Raw genomic sequence first — 21,691 nt, 5'->3', positions numbered from 1 at the left:
AGATCTTAGCTGAAGGACAGCCACAAGATCAGTAACTTAATGTCCTGCTAGTCTTGGAGAAGATTTTGAACAGTCAAATGGCTCAATCCACTATACTTAATCTGGAAACAAAGCTAAATATTCTCTATAGGTTTCTGAGTCTGTTAGGAATTAAAATTCCTCAATACAAAATCCTACCATGAAAATGGCCTCTTAACAGGAGAGAGTTGCTCTATTTCTGGCTATATTAGTTAGGACATAGGTTTGGTTTCATGTGAAAAGACTCAAACTAATCCAGGTTTAAACAGCATAGAAATTTCTTTCTTATCTAAAATTCTGAACTGGTATGGCAGTTCTGCTCCATATGGTTGTTGCTAACATCCTTAGGGACTTGCTCTTGTTCTTGTGATCCAATGTGGCTCACCCCTGTCTGCCGGTTGCCTTGAAGGGCTTGACCCAGAATGTGCACACGTCCCTTCCACTTAACATCATTGATTACACCTACTCACAAGGAAGGCTAGGAGTTATATATTTTTCTGGGTGGCTGCATAAAGATGAAAGGGAAGAGTGCCAACTACCAAGGAAGAAAGCAAGAACAGATGTTGGGGAGAACTAGCAGTCACTGCCGCATTGGCCCACGTGTTTAGTGGTTATGTTTTCTTTTCTTTTTGGGGAATCACTTTTTTTGTTGTTGTTGTTGTTTGTTTGTTTTTGTGAGATGGAGTCTCACTCTGTCGCCCAGGCTGGAGTGCCGTGGCGCGATCTTGCTCACTGCAAGCTCCGCCTCCCGGGTTCACGCCATTCTTCTGCCTCAGCCTCCCGAGTAGTAGCTGGGACTACAGGTGCCCGCCACCGCGCCTGGCTGTTTTTGTATTTTTAGTAGAGACGGGGTTTCACCATGGTCTCGATCTCCTGACCTCGTGATCCACCCGCCTTGGCCTCCCAAAGTGCCGGGATTACAGGCGTGAGCCACCGCGCCCGGCCGGAATCACTTTTTAAAATTTTTGATTTTAGAATAGTTTTAGGTTTACAGAAAAATTGTGAAGATAATACAGGAAGTTCTTATATGCCCCACACTCAGTTTCCCCTATTATTAACATATTAGCATGGTACATTTGTCACAATGAATGAACTAATATTGATATTACTTACTAAAGTTCAAACTTTATTCTGATTCCCGTAGTTTTTCCCTAATATCCTTTCTCTATTCCCGGGTCCCATCCAGGATACCACATTACATTTAGTTGTCATGTCCCCTTAGGCTCTGCCTGCCTGTGACAGTTTCTCATATGTGTTCTTTGTTTTTGGTGACCCTTGACAGTATTGAAGGGTACTAGCCATGTCTTTTGTAGAATGTCCTGCAGTTGGAACTTGTCTGATATTTTCCCCATGATTAGACTGGAGTTACATGTTCTTTGGGAGGAAGACCACAGAGGTAAAATGCCATTCTCATCACATTATATCAAGGGTATATACTTAATAATGTTGATGATAGTCTTAATCACTTGGTTAAGATAGTGTTTGTCAGATTTATCCATTATAAAGTTACACATTTCCCCCCTCCCCTCCCCATGTTGTACTGCTTGGAAGGAAGTTGCTATGAGCAAGGATTGAGGAATGGGGAGTTAGGTTCCACCTCCTTGAGGACAGAGTATTAGCAAAATTATTTGGAATTTTTCGCACAGGAGATTTATGTATTCTTCCTCATTTGTTTTATTCAGTCATTTATTATTATTATTATTATTATTATTTTTATTTTTGAGACAGTTTCACTCTTGTTGCCCAGGCTGGAGTGCAATGGCGCAATCTCAGCTCACTGCAACCTCCACCTCCCGGGTTCAAGTGATTCCCCTGTCTCATCCTCCTGAGTAGCTGAGATTACAGGCATGAGCTGAGATTACAGGCATGTGCCACCACACCTGGATAATTTGTATATTTTCAGTAGAGGTGGGGTTTCGCCATGTTGGCCATGCTGGTCTCGAACTCCTGACCTCAAGTGATCCGTACATCTCAGCCTCCCAAAGTGTTGGGATTACAGGCATGAGCCACCGCACCCAGCCCAGTCATTTATTTATATCAATATGGATTCATTGATGTTTATTTTATACTCTGAGTTATAATACAACTTTTTTTTATTTTGTTGCTCAAACTGTTCCAGCTTGGCCATTGAGAGCTCTTTTGGCAGGCTCTTCTGTGTGCCTTGGATATATCCTCATCGTTTTTAATTTTTATCCTCATCATTGTTTTTAATGTTCTTTTTTTTTTTTTTTGAGTACTTCCTTACTCCTTGGAACTACAGGATGCTTCAGGCTCATCTTGTATCTGTTGTGGCTCAGCCCAAGAATTGGCCATTTCTCCAAGAACTCCTGGTTCCTTTTGTTGGAGAATAGTATTAGAAATCAAAATCTGAGCACTAGGTATGCTCAGTGTTACTTGGTGTCTTTGCTTCTAGGCTCTCTCAGCTGACAGAGCAAGGAATTATATATGTATATATCCATATATCCATATACATAGATATACATTAACTCATATATACATATATATCTATACATAGTTCTGCATATAACCATGTGTATCTCTATTAAGCTCAATATGGGTTCATACTGATGTCTCCAACTTTAATCCATTACCACATGGATTATTCTGGCCTCCTCCCCTTTCTGAACTGTAAACTCCCATTCTAACAGTAAGAAACTTTGCTGTCACCACTTGCCATTCGTTTACCTAATTGTTCAGTTTCAAGTATACATGTATAATAGTATCAGAATTGTTAACCAGTGTTCCCATGGGAAACAGCTTTGTCATGAGCATAGAATGCTTTTGTGCAGTTCTTCTACCTTTAGTCTTACAGATTCTACTCTTTTCCAAAGTTACTTAGACCAATACCATTCCTCCCACCTTGTTTTTTTATTTGTTTGTTATTGAGACAGGGTCTCACTCTGTCACCCAGGCTGGAGTGCAATGGCACGATCTCAGCTCACTACAGCCTCCGTGTCCTGGGTTCAAGCAATTCTCGTGCCTCAGCCACTGGAATAGCTGGGATTACAGGTGTACACCACCATGCCCAGCTCATTTTTGTATTTTTAATAGAGACAGGTTTTTGCCACGATGGCCAGGCTGGTCTTGAACTCTTGGCCTCAAGCTGTCCTTCCGCCCCGGCCTCCCTAAGTGCTGGGATGACAAGTGTGAGCCACTGCACATGGCCTTATTTTGTTTTTAATCTTAAAATTTCCCTTATATTTTTCTCAGGAAATGAGGTGGAGACTGTATCATGACTCCTGAAATAAAAATTGCCGTCATAAAGCAGGAGTCCTATAGACAGCAAACTGGAGAAAAAGATACTAAAATTGGTTTCTAGTTAAAACCAATCTGAATTCACATTAAATTTTCCCTTTGAAGCAAGTTGGAAGTATAAACTCAGTGGAGTACAGTGGGTCTGGAAGCCATTTTAGTGCTATGAGTTGGTGATTCAGCTGCACTTTTCTTTGTTCTGAAGAGGGAAGGGGAAGTTTTCTCAGCATTGCTCTTTTTCCTACCAAAACTAACAGTGAAAGTGAATTAACCTATTCTATTAATAATCTTAGAAGTATAGTAAAGAAACTCTGCTTTTAAACACGTTTCTCTTTTTTTTTTTTGAGACGGAGTCTCGCTCTGTCGCCCAGGCTATAGTGCAGTGGCCGGATTTCAGCTCACTGCAAGCTCCGCTTCCCGGGTTTACACCATTCTCCCGCCTCAGCCTCCCGAGTAGCTGGGACTACAGGCGCCCGCCACCTCGCCCGGCTAGTTTTTTGTATTTTTTTAGTAGAGACGGGGTTTCACCGTGTTAGCCAGGATGGTCTCGATCTCCTAACCTCGTGATCCGCCCGTCTCGGCCTCCCAAAGTGCAGGGATTACAGGCTTGAGCCACCGCGCCCAGCCGTTTCTCTTAATCTAGTAAATTTCCTGCATGTTACACCTGCTCTGTCCAATTTGGTAGCAATTAGCCAAATGTGATTATTTTAATTTGAAGTAATTAAAATGAAATAAATTTTCAGTTCCTTGGTCACTCTAGCCACATTTCAGGTGCTCACTGAATTGGACAGTACAGATATAGAAAATTTCCATTGTTGTAGAAAGTTCTGTTGGACAGTGCTATGTTAGACAATGGAACCAAAAGACTGTGTGTTAGAAACTGAGTTCCCTAAAATAGTCTTTCACCATCTTGAATGTATAGTCTAAATAATATTAATAGTAAAATGAAATGATCCTTAACCTATTAATAATTTTAGGTTGCTATTTTCTTGGGAAGAGCTGCCAATATTTACCCCTTGTCCCTCTTACTTAATTTAGGTAGAAGAAGTAAGATTGGATCAAATTTTCAACATATGATGATGTTTGCTGGTAAGTTATAACTTTCTTCTCTTGCCCACCTCAAGCAACCATTCACAATGCGTATGCCAACTTGATGTAACACTGAGATGTTATGCTGGTCATATAATACTCCTTTATTTTTATATCATTTATTTATTTGGAGACACTGTTTCACTCTGTCACCGAGGCTATAGTGCAGTGGCACGATCTTGGCTCACTGCAACCTCTGCCTCCCAGGTTCAAGCAATTCTCGTGCCTTAGCCTCCCAAGCAGCTGGGATTACAGGCGCGCACCAATATGCCTGGCTAATTTTTGTACTTTTAGTAGAGATGGGGTTTCACCATGTTGGCCAGGCTGGTCACGAACTCCTGACCTCAAGTAATCCACCCACCTTGGCCTTTCAAAGTGCTAGGATTATAAGCATGAGCCACCGCGCTTGACTTATAATACTCCTTTAAACATTGAAGTTGCATGCTTGAATAGAAAATATATATATGTATATATTTTATATATATGTATGTACATATATTTTATGGGACAATATAATATGTATATACATATACATACATACATGTATATATATGTATTTTTTTTTTTTTTGTCCCATTCCCTTCTGTGGGAATTTTTCATATTCTGGTTCCAAATCCTTGGTTTAGAATTATGTCATAGCAAGTGAGAAAGATAAAGATGAAGTCATTTTCAAACAAAAACCTGGAGGTGAATGTTTATAGCAGTTCTTTTCATAATTGCCAAAACCTGGAAACAACCCACTTGTCTGTCTCTCAGTGCGCAAATAGCTAATCAAACTGTGATACATCCATGCTATGGAATACTACTGTGCACTAAAAAGAACAAAGAATTTACCCATACAGCATGGATGAATCTCAGAGGCATTATGCTAAGTGCAAGAAGCCAGTCTTGAAAGGTTACCTGCTGTGTGATTCCCTTTATATGACATTCGCAAAAAGGCAAAGTCATAGCGATGGGGAATGCATCAGTGGTTGCCGGGGTTTGATGGAGTGACAAGAGGTTAGACTAAAAAAGGGCAACACAAAGAAATTTCACAGGGGCAGGGATGTTTAAACCAGTCTGTGTCTTGATTATAGTAGTAGTCACACACACCTCTATTAATTTGCCAAAACTCATGTGGCTATAGACCAAAAAGAGTGAATTTTACTGTTTGTGAATAAAAAATGAATTTTAAAAAATTATTAAAACATCAGTACATGTCAATAACATATACAAATTCTATTTCTATTTGTACTTTTTTTTTTTTTTTGAGATGGAGTCTTGCTCTGTCACTCAGGTGGAGTGCAGTGGTACGATCTTGGCTCACTGTAACCTCTGCCTCCCTGGTTCAAGCAATTCTGCCTCAGCCTCCCGAGTAGCTGGGATTACAGGCGTGTGCCACCACGCCCGGCTGATTTTTATATTTTTGGTAGAGACGGGGGTTTCAGCATGTTGACCAGGCTGGTCTTGAACTCCTGACCTCAGGTCATCTGCCCACCTCGGCCTCCCAAAGTGCTGATTACAGGTGTGAGCCACCATGCACAGCCTATACATATTTAAGTATGTTAATATTTACTGCATATTTGTTCACGTGCTTCTAAGTTTTTAGAATGTGCTTTATTGCTCTGAATTTATGAAGCTTGCATTGGTAATGAGTTATTGAAGAAATACCTTTTCTGTTCCCCTGTAGGCCTTCGTGGTGCAATGGCATTTGCCTTGGCCATTCGAGATACTGCCACTTATGCACGGCAAATGATGTTCAGCACCACGCTTCTGATTGTGTTTTTTACCGTGTGGGTATTTGGCGGTGGCACCACTGCAATGCTGTCATGCTTGCATATCAGGTAAGTACTAACTGGAGATCTCATGTGATAGCATGGATGTATCACAGTTTGATTAGCTATTTGCGCACTGAGAGACAGACAAGTGGGTTGTTTCCAGGTTTTGGCAATTATGAAAAGAACTGCTATAAACATTCACCTCCAGGTTTTTGTTTGAAAATGACTTCATCTTTATCTTTCTCACTTGCTATGACATAATTCTAAGATTAAATTTTAATTTGGTTTATTTTTCTGCACGTTTTCAACTTTTAAGCTTTGGTGAGTCTGTAATGTTTAATTTTTTCCTTTTAAAAAATATGTAGTATGTAGTACAGAAAAAGGAAAATATATATGCAAAAGAAAAATTCATTGTTAACACTTTGAGCGATATCTTTCCAGACCTTTTGCTATATATGATACGTATTTTTGACAAAAAGGGGTAACACTAAAGGTACTCTTGTAGCCTGATTTTTAAATGTAATATAGCATGGACATTTACATTGTAAATATATTTACATCATTGTTTTAATGGCTGCATATATCCTGATTTATTTACTCAAATCCCTGTTGTTGGGCTTTTGTATTGTTTCTAGGATTTTGCTATTACCATCACAACTTGAGGATTTTGCTATTACTATTACCATTAACAGTGTGAACATTCTTAAATGTATACACCACTGTGTACTTGTTTGATTATTTCTTTGAATGCATGTCTAGAAATGAAATTGCTTGCTCAAAAGGATAAGTATATATTTAAGGCTTTTGATCAGTATCACCAGGTCAGATAAAAAATTTGCCTTCTACCTGCAATGTGTGATACAGTGCAGTTTATCCCAACCCTAATCACTACTAGATATTATCATTTTTCTCATCAGCACTGTTTTTAACCTAACAATCCAAAGCCAAGATCGTGAGGTCTTAGTCTTGAATGTGTACCAGTTAATGTATTCAATTTGAAAGCTCCCTTGTATCTCAAGAGTTCTGCATTTGTTTCCATGGATACAGCAGCCTATGCTGCTAAAACCTTTGTAGATTTTAGTTCTGTGTTTGGCTGAAACTTCATAGACATTAAGAGCGACCAAGCTTCCAGAATACATAGGGCTCACTAGAGAAAACAGTATTTCACACTTTATAGATCCTGTCCTCCATTTTTAAAATTCTATTATGCCTTTTTAAAAACATTCTAAAAACCAGCCAGCCCTAAATCACACTTTGAATGTTGTTGTTATTGTCTTAATTTCTCTTTACTATTCAAATCCCTTATAATTTCTGTGCTTTTATTGTGCATAGTACAAAGTACACAAAAATAATATTCTTATAACCTTAATTATTACTTTAGGGAAGACCTGGCATTTATTGAACACTTACTATGTGCTGGGCATTTTGTAAAGTACATTTTACATATTTATCCAAACGTGATAGCTCCATTTCACAAGTGATGAAATAGAGGCTTAGAAAGGTTCTGAGTGAAATAGAGGCTTAGAAAGGTTGTGAGTTGTTCAGGGTCATCTTGATAATTAAATGGCAGGCAGAGGAGCCTCCAGTCTTTCTTAATTTCTTTTAGAAATTTATTTCATCAAACAATGGGCATGGTACATTTTGAAAGGACACGGTTCCTTTCTTTTCTCAAGTGCTTGTAGATGAAGACTTTCCCTCATTTTCCTAAGGATAACAAAATGAAATGTAAGAACAAACCAAACAAAATATCTATGCTTACCATCTTCCCAAAAAGAAAAGACAAAAAAAAAAAAAATACCTACTCACACAAAATTTAATCTACATCACTAGCTGTCAAAGCTCTTTGGCCGCATAGTGCCTGTCCTGTAACAGTTTGTCACTTAATTATAATATTGTCTTATAGTCTTAGGTTACTTCTTATTGTTTTCTTGTTTTATTGGTATTATTCTTGGCCTGTTCGTGAACAGGGGCTGTATTTTAAGCTTCTCTTTCCTCCCCCCAAATTTGTCTAGTACAGTTTTAAGGGCACTACTAAGTCCTGAAAGTTTAAGATTCATGCAGACTTAGACTTGGCTTTGACTTCTTGCCCCTTCATTGACGAATTCTGTGATCTTAGGCAAGTTCTTTAACCTTTTAAAGCCTCAGTTTCCTCATCTGTAACATGTATGTTATAGTACCTACCTCCTTGGGTTGTTGTAAGGATTCAGTGAGCTAGTGTCTGTAAAGTTCTTAGCACAGCATTTCAAATATACCTTTTATTCATTCATTTGATAAACATTTACAGAACACCAGCCATGTGCCGGGCACTGTAGGCTACAACTCAGTGGTTCTTTTTTTTTTTTTTTTTTTTTTTGGAGACAGAGTCTTGCTCAGTCGCTCAGGCCGGAGTGCAGTGGTGCAATCTTGGCTCATTGCAACCTCCGCTTCCCAGGTTCAAGCAGTTCTTCTCCCTCAGTCTCCTAAGTAGCTGGGACTACACGCATGCACCACCACGCCTGGTTAATTTTTGTATTTTTAGTAGAGATGGGATTTCACCATGTTGGCCAGGCTGGTCTCAAACTCCTGCCCTCAAGTGATTTGCCTGCCTCAGTGTTGGGATTACAGGTATGAGCCACCTCGCCCAGCCTCAGTGCTTCTTAACTGGGGATAATTTTGCCCCCCTCTCCGCAAGGGACGTTTGGCACTTTATGGAGACATTTTTGGTTGTCACAACTGGAAGAGGGAGCTGCTGCTGGCATCTAGTGAGTAGAGGCCAAGGATGCTGCTAAACATGCTACAATGCATAGGACAGGCTCCTCACCAACCCTCACCACCTGCCAACAGGGGATTATCTAGGCCAGAATATCAGTAATGATAGGGTTAAGAAATTCTGCTGTAGAGAAGCACAGTGATCATAGTAAGATAGAAAAGGTTCCTAGACTCATAACATCTAAACTTTAGTGAGAGAAGACAGACAATAAACTAGTAACACATAAATGAACCTGACAACTGTAGATGATATTAAATGCTATGATGGGAATCGGGCAAGGTACTGTGATAGTGACTGGGGATGGGTATGTATTTTATACAGGGAGGCCAGGGATGGTTTCTCTAAGAGGTTACGTTTGAGTTCAGTCTTCCCTGCGTGACTGGATGTTGCCAGTGAAACAGTTATCAGGAAGAAGAGCAGTCTAGGCAGAGGGAAGAGCAAGTTACAGAAGTCGTGAGGCAGGGGCAGACTTGGCCTGTTGAATGAACAGGAAAAAAGCTCTCATGGCTGGAGTATAGTGACTGAAGGGTAGGTAGGAAGTGAGGTTGGCAAGATCCTATGGAAGCAGAGGTCTGCCAACTTTTACTGTCAAGGGCCAGAGAGTAAATATGTCAGGCTTTGGAGGCCGTACAGTCTGTCTCAGCTACTCAACTCTAGTGTGAAAGCAGCCCTAGACAATACGTAAATCAATTGGCATGGTTGTATCCCAGTAAAACTTTATTATTTACAAAACAGAAGAAGTACTGATGTGGCCCGTAGGCTGTAGTTTGTGGACCCCTAATACAAAGTTTTGTGGAACATGGTAAGGGATTTGAGTTTTAAAATACAATTGGAAATCCTGGAGAATTTTAAAGCAAGGGAGTGACATGAAGTCATTTACAGTGTAAAAGGTTCACTTTAGCTGTCATGTGGACGGTGGATCCTCAGTAAATTTGAAACAGCCAGCTATTCCCATGCCCTTTCACATAGTTTGTGACGTCACATTTGGCTCTCTATCGTTTACTACACATCCTTTGCACTTCTGTGTCTCTGAGCCTTTGCTCATACTGTTCCCTCTGCCTGGAATGCTCTTTCGCTGTTAGTAAATGACACAGCTTAAGTGCCACCTCCTTTCCCCCCTGTTCTTTTCCCTCAGAACCACTCTTCTGTTGGTGCAACATTGGGCCTCTCCATTGTAGAACTTATTTTATTCAGTCTTGTAATAATATTGTTATAAGAGCTACCACTTAGTGTTAATGTTTCAGATACTCTTTTAAAACCTTTTCATACATTTTTTCATTAAATCCTTGCAGCAACTCTGTGTGGTGGATATTAGCCCAATTTTCCAGGTGATAAAGTGATAATTTATAGGACTGTATCACTTGACTGAGTTCACAAAGCTAGAAAGCAGCCAAGTCCAGATTTGAAGCCAGAACTCCCTGATAGAAGCCCTTAGGGATTATGCCCTAGTTGTGTCGGTTTCCCCCACTAGTCTGTGAGTTCCTTGACGGCAGAGACCATGTTTAATTCATTTCTATGCCCTGTGCCTAGTACAGTGCCTGGCAAATAATAAGTACTCTATAAATGTTTATTACATTGACTTAGCTTCTGTTAATGTACCCTCTGAGTATTGCAAGTGTGCTATCTTCATGACCACTAGATGTCACTCGAGATGCATAAATGTGGTTAGAGTCTAGTGTGACTGAGATGTTGCAAGTGTGCTATCTTCATGACCACTAGATGTCACTCGAGATGCATAAATGTGGTTAGAGTCTAGTGTGACTGAGATGTTAAACAGCTCCTGGCCATTTTAACAAAGGAAAAATGAGCCATTCTTTGAATTATGAATCTGGTCATAGCAATCTGTTTTCAAGTCCTTGACCATGATTCCCTTGCTTTCCAGATGCAGCCTTGCATCATTTTCTCCCTTCAGTGTTATTTGTGTTCTGGGATGCTACTGCTACAGCTTCTAGTACTGCTGTTTTTTTCTGTGTTGTCTGTAGTAGTTAATTTAATCAATAAACATTTGAGCACCTATTGTGTGTCAGGTACTGTGCTAGACTCTGGGCATACAGAGATGAATTGAGACATGGCCTTTACCCTCAAGGAGCTCACAGTCTTTTTGGGGAGACTGACAGGTAAATAACTATACTCTACTGTGCTAAGTATCCTAATAAAGGACTGTAGAAAGTGCTGCAGATGCACAGAGGAAAAAATGATTCTGCTTGAAGGGGTCATAGAAAGGTTACTTTGGAACTTGAAAAACACGTTAGAAATGAGGGAAAGCACATTGCAGCTGGAGAGAACAGCACGAGCAACGGCATGGGAGGCTCAGGAGAGGACGGATTTGGGGAGAGGAGCAGGCAGGTATGGCTAGAATGGGGCATGTAGAAGCGAATGATGCGAAATGAGGTTGGAAAAGTAGATTGGAGTGGGGTGAGGATGCTAGTTTGTAGAGAGTCTTGAATGCCCCACAAAGGACTTCAGACTTGACCCTCTGGGTTGTAAGCCACTCCCAGAGTCCTTTGCCAAGGGAGTAACACAGCGAGCTCTATGCTGGCGACAGCTGACTCTCAGGGAGAGCCTGGCAGCTGAAAAAGCTTCCATGACAGAGCCCATGAGCCTCAGGATGAGGGCTGCCCTTGAGCAGTTGGGATGGACAGGAGAGAAGACTTGAGGGACCGTTTAGAGAAGGAGTGAACAGAGTTGGTGAGTGTCTGTGTTTAGGGAATAGAGAGAAGCCAGAGAACTTTGTAATGAAGCTTTTCCCTGGGATACAGAAAGCAGGAATTTTAACCAGATAAAAAAAGAATTGTGAAGGAGCAAGGCTAACGTCTGTCCATTAGCCTATGAAAAACCTGTAATTGGACCCTCTCTTCAGTCATCGAAACAGAATGTTGCCATGAGAGCCGCGAGGTGAATTACACTGTGCCAGCCTTGTTTTTGGAGCTACCCAGTAATTCTTATTTAGCAACTGGGGCAGTGCTGCTCTCTCTGATTCTGCTTCGAATGGACCTATATTCAGAGAAGAAAATGCTATTTTTTTCTGAAACTGGTAAGTAAGATTGCAGGAAGAGAATCATGGGTACACCCTTCTTGCCTTAGAATCCAAGCTGTTGCTAAGGAAAGTGGCAGGAGCCAAAAATCTGCATCAACAGCCATAGAGAAGCAAGAAAACATTAACCATTCCATAGCTTCTGTGTTGAGAAAAGTGGTTGCCTGACAATGTACATGTGTGAGTAGACCATTTTTTGGCTTCCAAATCTCATTTGCTCTTTGTGTTTCTCCTTTAGGGTTGGTGTTGATTCAGACCAAGAACACTTGGTAAATATGCGTTTTTGTTGTTCCTGGCATTTCTATCAAATGTGCAGTCATTTGGAAAGAAAACAACCTACTGTAAACTTCATCCTTCTATTTAGATCCTGTCCTCTTTGCCTCAGCTTTTAACTGACATCATTCCTGGCTTTTCTCACTGCTCCACGGAGACAAAACCAAGTTTGCCACAGTGCCATAGTGTGTGGTTATCAAAGGCGACAGCTTTCATGTCTCCGGGCCATCCTGCCTGGGCTTTTGCCCCAGAGGAGAGCAGTCTCTTAAGGACTTCTGGGTTTTCGAGTGACTCCTCTGGCACGGGGAGGCTTTTTCCACTTTTGTTTGCGCATGAAGCCTTGTCTCTGATGTAAGCCCCACTCCAGCTGCTCTTCCTGTGTAACTTTCAAATTGGATGACCAGCAGCTGCCCTAGAGAACTGCCTAGAAGCTTTTGAGTCTTCAACCAGTCTTCCCTGCCTGCTCAGGGGAACGCACTTTCTTACCTTGCCCCTCAGCCTTGGCCACGTTTCCTTGCTTCCTTCCGTTGTGTCAGTTTCTCAGTTGTTGCTATGAACTTGAGCCTGTTGGACTGAATGCATTGTAACTCGCTGCCCTCCCTAGACTGACCACCCTTGTCTGGTATTTTCCGTCTGTTTTTCAATCGCTTCTGAGCACCATTGAATACATGCCTCCATATCAGACGTTAGATGAGAAATCACAGAAATTAGATTTTTGAACATGGAAAGCATCTCTTTCAAAACAGTTTTTTCTTGTCTGAAACAAACCCCAGTCAGTATATTTGTCTTCAGGGTGAGGTTAAAAAAAACATTTCTCAGATTCATTTCCTAAATGCTAATTTTGTTAGCTGTTGAGTGATGAGTGTGAATGTATGTATGAGATATAGTAAGTACTTGCCTCTTGCGGTCAGAGCCTTAAAGTAGAATTCCATGGGTTGACATACTTGTAAAAACCAAGCTGGATAAATTCCCATGATGCCAGGCTCCTGCGGTAGTGTCCAAGGAGTAATAACTCCTCAGTGCCTTCTCCCTGTGTCAAAACAAGAATAAAGTTAATCATGCCGTTCAAAAGACAAATGCTCGATCGCTCTCTGTGTAAGTCTCCACCAGCTGTGTCACCTCTGTAACCACAGAGGAGAAATGGAAAAGGAGTGACAGGGAGAGAGCCAGGTAGGTGAGTGCCAGTCGTGCCATACAGAACAAAGAACTGTTTTTTTTCCCTTACCTTCAAAACTCTATGGCTGGGCCTGGCATGGTGGCTCATGCCTGTAATCCCAGCACATTGGGAGGCCAAGGTGGGTGAATCACCTGAGGTCAGGGGTTCGAGACCAGCCTGGCCAACATGGTGAGTCAGGAGTTCGAGACCAGCCTGGCCAACATGGCGAAACCCTGTTTCTGCTAAAAATACAGAAATTAGCTGGGCGTGGTGGTGGGCGCTACTCAGGAAACTGAGGCAGGAGAATCACTTCAACCCGGGAGGTGGAGGTTACAGTGAGCTGAGATCGTGCCTCTGTACTCCAGCCTGGGCAACAGTGCGAGAGACTGTCTCGGAAAACAAAAACAGAATTAAAAGAAAACAAAAACCCTATGGCTGTCTTGGTTATATTGTTTCTTTAATATTTTGAATGTCCACCAGAAAGTGCAGAGGAACATTATACTAAGTGTGGAGTGTGTGGGGGTGGGATGTTCACGTGGTGAGGGGTGGTGAAATGTTGCTTTTCAAGAGGTGGAGGCACACAAAGATACTTCTAATGATGTGAAAGGAATTGCAGGTGTTCTTCAGCTTTTGTAAGCCCATACAGTGTTTCCAAACATTTTTGTGTTGTGTATAAGTTGATACATGACACATTGAGGGAGAGAGAAATTTATTTTGAGCATTAGGAAGGACAGGAAGAAACCAAAACCCAGAATCTAAACTCTACGCTTGCTTGCTTGCTTGCTTGCTTGCTTGCTTGCTTGCTTGCTTATTTGTTTATTTACTTACTGAGATGAAGTTTCACTCTGTCGGCCATGCTGGAGTGCAGTGGCACGATCTCAGCTTACTGCAACCTCCACCTCCCGGATTCAGGCAATTCTGTTGCCTCACCCTTCCAGGTAGCTGAGACTATAGGTGCCTGCCACCATGCCTGGCTCATTTTTTTGGTGTGTTTTTCGTAGAGATGGGGTTTTGCCATGTTGGTCAGGCTGGACTCGAACTCCTGACCTCAAGCGATACACCCGCCTCGACTTCCCAAAGTGTTGGGATTACAGGCATGAGCCACTGTGTCTGGCGTAAATTATGTGCTTTTAGAAAAGATTATGGAACCATAGAACAAGAGCACTGGAAAGGACCTTCGGGATTCTCTAAACCTCATCATGTTTTTATACATAAAGAAATTCCGGCCCAGAGAGAGAAAGGGACTTGCTTAAACTATTTAATGTCAGTAAGCTGGGACTGGAAGCAGATTGCCTAACTGCCCAACTGCTGACTGCACCATATTACAAATAAAGACACAGTTTATATTTTTGGAAACTTTTAGGAGACGCCTACTTGCTATGTTAGTTTCTCCTCCTGGCTGGTCAGGCTTACCTTGGAATTTCTGTACTTGTTTTTATTTTGCTAATGTTTCAAGAACATAGTAGCAACTTTGAAGTTGCTAGTTCTTTTAGAGATCCATGACAACTCCCAAATATAGGGATGTTGATGTGATGTTTTCTAAGGTGCTATTACATTGAGAGTTAAGTCTTTCAGGTTCAGTACATGAATTATTCCACATTGATTTTTTTTTTCTTTTTTTCTTTTTTTTTTTGAGATGGAGTCTTGCTCTGTCACCCAGACTGGAGTGCAGTGGCACGATCTCAGCTCACTGCAACCTCCACCTCCTGGGTTCAAGTGAACCTCCTGCCTCAGCCTCCTGAGTAGCTGGGATTACAGGTGTGCCCCACCACACCCAGCTAGTTTTTGTATTTTTAGTAGAGATGGGATTTCACCATATTGGTCAGGCTGGTCTCAAACTCCTGATTTAATGATCTGCCCGCCTCGGCCTCCCAAAGTGCTGGGATTACAGGGGCACCCCACCACACCTGGCCAATTTTTGTATTTTTAGTAGAGGTGGGGTTTCACCATGTTGGTCAGGCTGGTCTCAAACTCCTGATCTCGTGATCTGCCCACCTCAGGCTCCCAAAGTGCTGGGATTACAGGCATGAGCCACCGCGCCCGGCCCCCACATTGATTTTTTTAAGTGAGAGTAGATTAGTAAATTAGCAAGCAGCCTGAGTAATGGAGGTGTTCAGAAAAACATTTCAATTTCTTATTCCGAAGCTTCAATATTCAAGCTATTACATTTTTAATATTACTCTTGTTGCAGAGTGTCTTATAGCATAGTAGGCTCTATTTCTGTTTCTCCAAAGAAATGGCTCTAAATAAATGTTCATATGTTTGTATAGATATTGATTTATGTATTATCTATCTGCAGGGTATTCCTGAAAATGAAAGGAGAACTACCAAAGCAGAGAGTGCTTGGCTTTTCCGGATGTGGTACAACTTTGATCATAAGTATCCTTAATTGAGAAAAAAAAAAGGATAATGTGGACATAGATAATTACAGTTTAATGGAACAAGTGTTTTGACTGTTCTCTTCCTGGATCAGAATATAAAACCTACCTTTCATCTTTCCTTTCCCCATCAGTGCTGTGGAAAAGGAAACCCACACAGATAGATTACTCTGCAAACCCATGAAACCATACGGACTGGTTGTTTCAGAAGCTGGCTGTATAAAGGGAACCAAAGCCCAAATGACATACTTTCTTTGATATATAGGCTTATTTATTGAGCAAACTTTAATATTTATTGTCCTTTAGCTAATTTGGTGAATCCCATGGAAGGTATTTCTTGGTTCTTGTCAGCATACTTGGCAGGGTAAGAGAGGAAAGGCTTAGGGAAAAGCATGAGAATGAAATCAAAATGCGATAATGTTCGATACTGCGCTGTTCAGCAATACACTTTTTTTCCCCTGACCTTTCCAAAGACTAGGAGATTATCTCTATTCAGCATGCCACAGATAGCTAATGTTTTTGTTTGCCAGATTTCCTTCTTGCCCTGTCGTAAGTCTGTTTCATAGCTGGACTTTGAGTAGTGTTGATATTCTATAACCTCTTTAAATCAGGGGTCCCCAACTCCCAGGCCACGGAGCAATACTGGTCCGCACAGCAGGAGGTGAGCAATGGGCCAGTGAACATTACAGCCTGAGCTCCGCCTCCTGTCAGATTGGCAGCATTAGATTCTCACAGGAGCCCAAACCCTATTGTGAACTGCACATGCGAGGGATCTAGGTTACATACTCCTTATGAGAATCTAATGTCTGATGATGTGAGGTGGAACAGTTTTATCCCAAAATTGTTTGGTCCCCAGCCCCATCCATGGAAAAATTGTCTTCCACAAAACCGGTCCCTGGTGCCAAAAGGATTGGGGACCACTGCTTTAAATCATGCTTTTTAAACATTTTATCATTATTAAAATTAATTTCTTATTTGAAAATTCACCTAGCAAAAGGAGCCATGGAGTTCTTTCAGGCTCTGATTTATCAGTAAACGATTCAAAACTTGGTTTATGTTCTACTGGAGCAAATTGGAGACAACCGTGTAAGAAATATGTCCTTGCTTTCAACTTTCTGATGAAAGCCTTGTATATTTAAGAAAAATCACTTGACGCTTAATGATTAGAAGCTACTACTTACCATGTTCTTTTTGGTAATTTTTGCATTCACTGTTTGCAAGTACTTCAAAATTAAATTATTGTATGGAAACAAGAATGCAAGCATATCTGGGATATTAAGACTCCCATTAGAGAAAGAGAGCCTGGCTCTTAAAATTTTTTAAAGATTATGTCATTACTTTTGGCTCCATTGTCAAGGTTTTGGGTATAAGCCACTCCCATATCTCTTGGGACTTTTTCATCCCTCTAATTTAGGAATAATTTTTTAGTGAGTTTTCTGCATAAAATGTTTTGTACATTTTCTGCATAATATATAAAACAATTCAATGATCCTAATGTTGAGAAAGAGTAGAATAGTAGCTTATTCTTCTATATATTTTATAGAAGTAAACACCAAGGCTTGTTTGACTCAGTACTGCCCTATTAAATCCTACTCAATGAAGACCTGATCATTTTAATACCTAGCACCCTGATATAATTAAATATTCATTATTTTAGATTTCAGTTCATTTGTGTAGGCAAATGATTTGTTATAATTGAGGTATAACTTGAATACAAGAAAGTACATGAATCTTAAGTGTACATCTTAATGAATTTCAACCTGTGTCAACAACTGTGTGCCTTCATCCATATAAAGATATAAATGAGGCCGGGCGCGGTGGCTCACGCCTGTAATCCCAGCACTCTGGGAGGCCGAGACGGGCGGATCACGAGGTCAGGAGATCGAGACCATCCTGGCTAACATAGTGAAACCCCGTCTCTACTAAAAATACAAAAAACTAGCCAGGCGAGGTGGCGGGCGCCTGTAGTCTCAGCTACTCGGGAGGCTGAGGCAGGAGAATGGCGTAAACCCGGGAGGCGGAGCTTGCAGTGAGCTGAGATCCGGCCACTGCACTCCAGTCTGGGCGACAGAGCCAGACTCCGTCTCAAAAAAAAAAAAAAGATATAAATGAACATTCTCTATCCTCCACAAAGGGGTGACCATGATTCTGACTTTCATCAACACGGGTTAGTTTTACCTGATTTTGATCTTTATATATATGGATTCGTATATTAGGTATTCGTTTCTGTCTTGCTGCTTTCACTCGACATCTGTGTAATTTATCCGTATTGTTTCATGTAACAGCAATTCATTCTTTTTTTATTGCTGTAGTAGGGTAGAGCTCTAGTAGGAATATACTACAGGATTTTTGTTTTTAACCGGTCTACTGTTAATAAATATCTGAGTTGTTTCTAGCTTTTGGCTATTACGAAAACCTGCATGAATATATATCTTTTGGTGGACATAAGCACTCATTTCTCTTGGGTATATACCAAGGAGTGCAAGGAGTGGAATTTAGGACAAGTATATGTTTAAAGTTTTTTTTGTTTGTTTGTCTTGTTTTGGAAGTAGTGTCTGGCTCTGTCACCCAGGCTGGAATGCAGTGGCACAATCTTGGCTCACTGCAACCTCTGCCTCCCAGGCTCAAGTGATCCTCTAAACTCAGCCTCCTGGGTAGCTGGGACTCCTGGTGCATGTCATCACACCTAGCTATTTTTTTTTCTATGTAGAGACAGGATTTCACCATGTTGCCCAGGCTGGCCTTGAACTCCGGGACTCAAGCAATCCACCCACCTTGGCCTCCCAAAGTGCTGAAATTATAGGAGTGAACCACTTGCCTGGCCTGTTTAGCTTTAAAACAGACATTGCCAACCAGTTTTCCAGAGTGGTTGCAACCAGTTTAATTGGTTTTAACCAACTTGGTGAATTTATGATTATTTCCATCAGCAAAGTAAGGGAGTTTTATTTTTCAGTCTTTTAAATTTTAGCCATTTTGATGAGTGTGTAGTGATACCTCATATGGTTTAATTTGCATTTCTCTGATGACCAGTGAGGCTGAGCACCTTTTCTTGTGTTTTGACCATTTAGATAATCCTCTTTCATGAAGTCTAAGTCTTTCGTCCATTGTTTAACTGGGTTGTTTTTTTCTCTCACTGATATATAGTTTCTCTATATTCCTGAATTGGGTTTTATGTTGTTGTTGTTGATTATTGTATTTTCTCTCAGTAGCTTGCCTTTTCATTTTCTTAATCCTGCATTTAAGGAGTAGAAATGAAGTCTATTATATTTTGTTTATTTTTAGGATCAGTTCCCACTCTCACCCAGGCTGGAGTGGAGTGGTGCAATCATAGTTCACTGCAGCCCCAACCTCCTGGGCTCAGGTGGTCCTCCTGCCTCAGCCTCCTGGGTAGCTAGGACTACAGGTGCATGCTACCACACCCAGCTGGTTTTAAAAATTTTTTTATAGAGACAGGGTGTCACTTTGTTGCCCAGGCTAGAAGTCCATTTTATTCACCTTTTATGGTTAGTGTTTTCTGTGTCTTAAGAAATCTTCCATATCCCAAGGTCATGAAGATATTTTCCTGTTTTCTTCTAGAAGTATGATTGCTTTAACTATCACATGTAAGTCTTTGATCCATCACAGATCAAGATCTACTTTTTTCCATATGCATATCCAGTTGATGGAGCACCGTTTATTGAAAAATACCATCCTTACCCCACTGAATTGCAATACAACAAAGATGTGTAAGTGGGGATAAGTTTCTGGACTCTCTTTTTTATCCTGTTTCTCTATTTTTATATCAATACCACATCCTTTTAATTAATGTACTTTATAATAAGTCTTGCTATCCAGTAGAGTAATTAAAAACTGGCTTTTTTCTTCTCCAGTATTGCCTTGGCTATTTTGGGTACTTTGTGTTTTCCTTTAAGTTTTAGAAACAGCTTGTCAAGTTACGCACGTGCACGCACGTACACACACATACACACACACACAAAACTGCTGGCAAGTTTATTGGGTTTGTATTGAATCCATAAATGAATTTGGAGGGAAATGATATCATAACAATATTCAGACTCCATATCATAAACACAGCATATTGCTCCATTCATTTAGGTCTTTTAAAATTTCTCTCATTAATGATTTGTACTTTTCAGTGCACAGCTTTTGTACATCTTTCATTAGATTTGTCCCTAAGTATTTGAAGTATTTGATCCTATTGCAAATGGTATTTATTCTATTTTATACTTGTTTGATGTAAATATATAGATTTAAATATATATATATATATATATATTGTTTGTTTGTTTGTTTGTTTTGTTTTGAGACAGAGTCTCACTCTGTCACCCAGATTGGAGTGCAGTGGCGTGATCTCGGCTCACTGCAACCTCTACCTCCCAGGTTCAAGCGATTCTCCTGCCTCAGCCTCCCAAGTAGCTGGGACTACAGGCGCCCGCCACCACGCCCAGCTGATTTTTTGTATTTTTAATAGAGACGGGGTTTCACCATATTAGCCAGGATGGTCTCAATCTCCTGACCTCGTGATCTGCCCGCCTTGGCCTCCCAAAGTGCTGGGATTACAGGCATGAGCCACCGCGCCCAGCCTAAAATTTGATTTTATATATGGACCTTGGGTCCAGCAATCTTGCTAAGTTCACTTATGATTTCTGATATTTTCTTTTTGGTCTTCTATATTCATAATTAAATGATCTATGAGTAATGATTTTTTTTTTTCTTTTCCAATCCCTGTATTTCTTTTTTGTGTCTTTTTACATTGGCTTTTATAGGGGACTTCTCCAGTGCAATGCTGAATATAAGTGATGATACTGGACGTTCTTATCTTATTCCTGACCTCAGAGGGAAATTTTTCAATATTTCACCATTAAGTATGATGTTAGCTATACATTTTTGGATATATCCTTTAGCAGATTAAGAGCATTCTTTTTTATTTCTAGTCTGCTGAGAGTTTTTATCATGAGTTTTTGTCTTCTGAAAATTTCTAGTATCAGATGCTTTTTCTGCATCGAGATGATGATGTGTTTATATTTTTCTTCTTTAATCTGTTATTTTAATTGATGGGTTGTTTTAACGTTAAACCAGCCTTGCATTGCTGGAACAAATTCCACTTGGTCATGATGTGTTATCCTTTGTGTATATCACTGGATTTAATTTGCTAATATTTTGCATCTGGTTTCTGTGTCTATTTTTTTTTTTTTTTTTTTTTTGAGATGGAGTCTTGCTCTGTCACCCAGGCTGGAGTGCAGTGGCCGGATCTCAGCTCACTGCAAGCTCCGCCTCCCGGGTTTACGCCATTCTCCTGCCTCAGCCTCCCAAGTAGCTTGGACTACAGCCGCCCGCCACCTCGCCCAGCTAGTTTTTTGTATTTTTTTAGTAGAGACGGGGTTTCACGGTGTTAGCCAGGATGGTCTCGATCTCCTGACCTCGTGATCCACCCGTCTCGGCCTCCCTTCTGTGTCTATTTTTATGAACAATAATGGCTTGTGATTTTTTCTTATAGTGTCCTTGTTAGGTTTCTATAACAAGATTAAACTGGCCTCATAAAATGAATTGGAAAGTATTCCTTCATTTTCTGTTCTCTGAAGGAGTGTTAAGATTAGTGGGTTTTTTTGTTTGTTTTTTGTTTTTTTAATGTTAGGAAAGTTTTACCAGTGAAGCCATTTGAGCCTGGAGCTTTTTGTAGGAAAAGTTTTTAATTTCATTAATAAATACAGGACTATGTAGGTTTTCTTTTTTCTTCTTCTTCTTCTTCTTTTTTTTTTTTTTAAACCAAATGGTTTAAAAAAACCCAAATGGGTCAACATCTGGCGAGTTTTGTTTTCTAAGGAATTTTTTCCTGTAGAGACAAACATCAAGACCTGTTAGCCTGAATACTACCCATTCAGTACCAGAAGATGAAGACCTGGTCATTGCTTTACCCAAAACACTAGTAGAATTCATCATTCCAGTTTTTTTTTTTTTTTTTTTTTTTTTTTTTTTTTTTTTTTT

The 21,691-nt window shown here is 40.5% G+C and overlaps 1 protein-coding gene across 5 annotated transcripts in view; it reads left to right on the top strand.

Annotated features, from left to right (window-relative positions):
• Window positions 1-21,691, top strand: part of SLC9A6 (solute carrier family 9 member A6) — a 63,306-nt gene that overhangs the window by 33,072 nt on the left and 8,543 nt on the right. For 3 of the 5 annotated variants that reach the window (XM_023198831.1, XM_023198833.1, XM_023198834.1), the window contains 5 exons: window positions 1,309-1,414; window positions 4,309-4,359; window positions 6,029-6,182; window positions 12,138-12,168; window positions 15,628-15,707. In XM_023198831.1, the coding sequence (XP_023054599.1) occupies window positions 1,309-1,414; window positions 4,309-4,359; window positions 6,029-6,182; window positions 12,138-12,168; window positions 15,628-15,707 (422 nt within the window). Of the gene's footprint in view, window positions 1-1,308; window positions 1,415-4,247; window positions 4,360-6,028; window positions 6,183-12,137; window positions 12,169-15,627; window positions 15,708-21,691 lie in introns of all 5 variants that reach the window. The other 2 variants (XM_023198832.2, XM_023198835.2) reach the window with 1 other exon arrangement.

Source organism: Piliocolobus tephrosceles, chromosome 12 (genome assembly GCF_002776525.5).
Source record: "Piliocolobus tephrosceles isolate RC106 chromosome 12, ASM277652v3, whole genome shotgun sequence".
Taxonomy (NCBI): Eukaryota; Metazoa; Chordata; class Mammalia; order Primates; family Cercopithecidae; genus Piliocolobus; species Piliocolobus tephrosceles.
The sequence above is the reverse complement of the archived record's forward strand: the minus strand, read 5'-3'. Positions and strand labels throughout refer to the sequence as shown.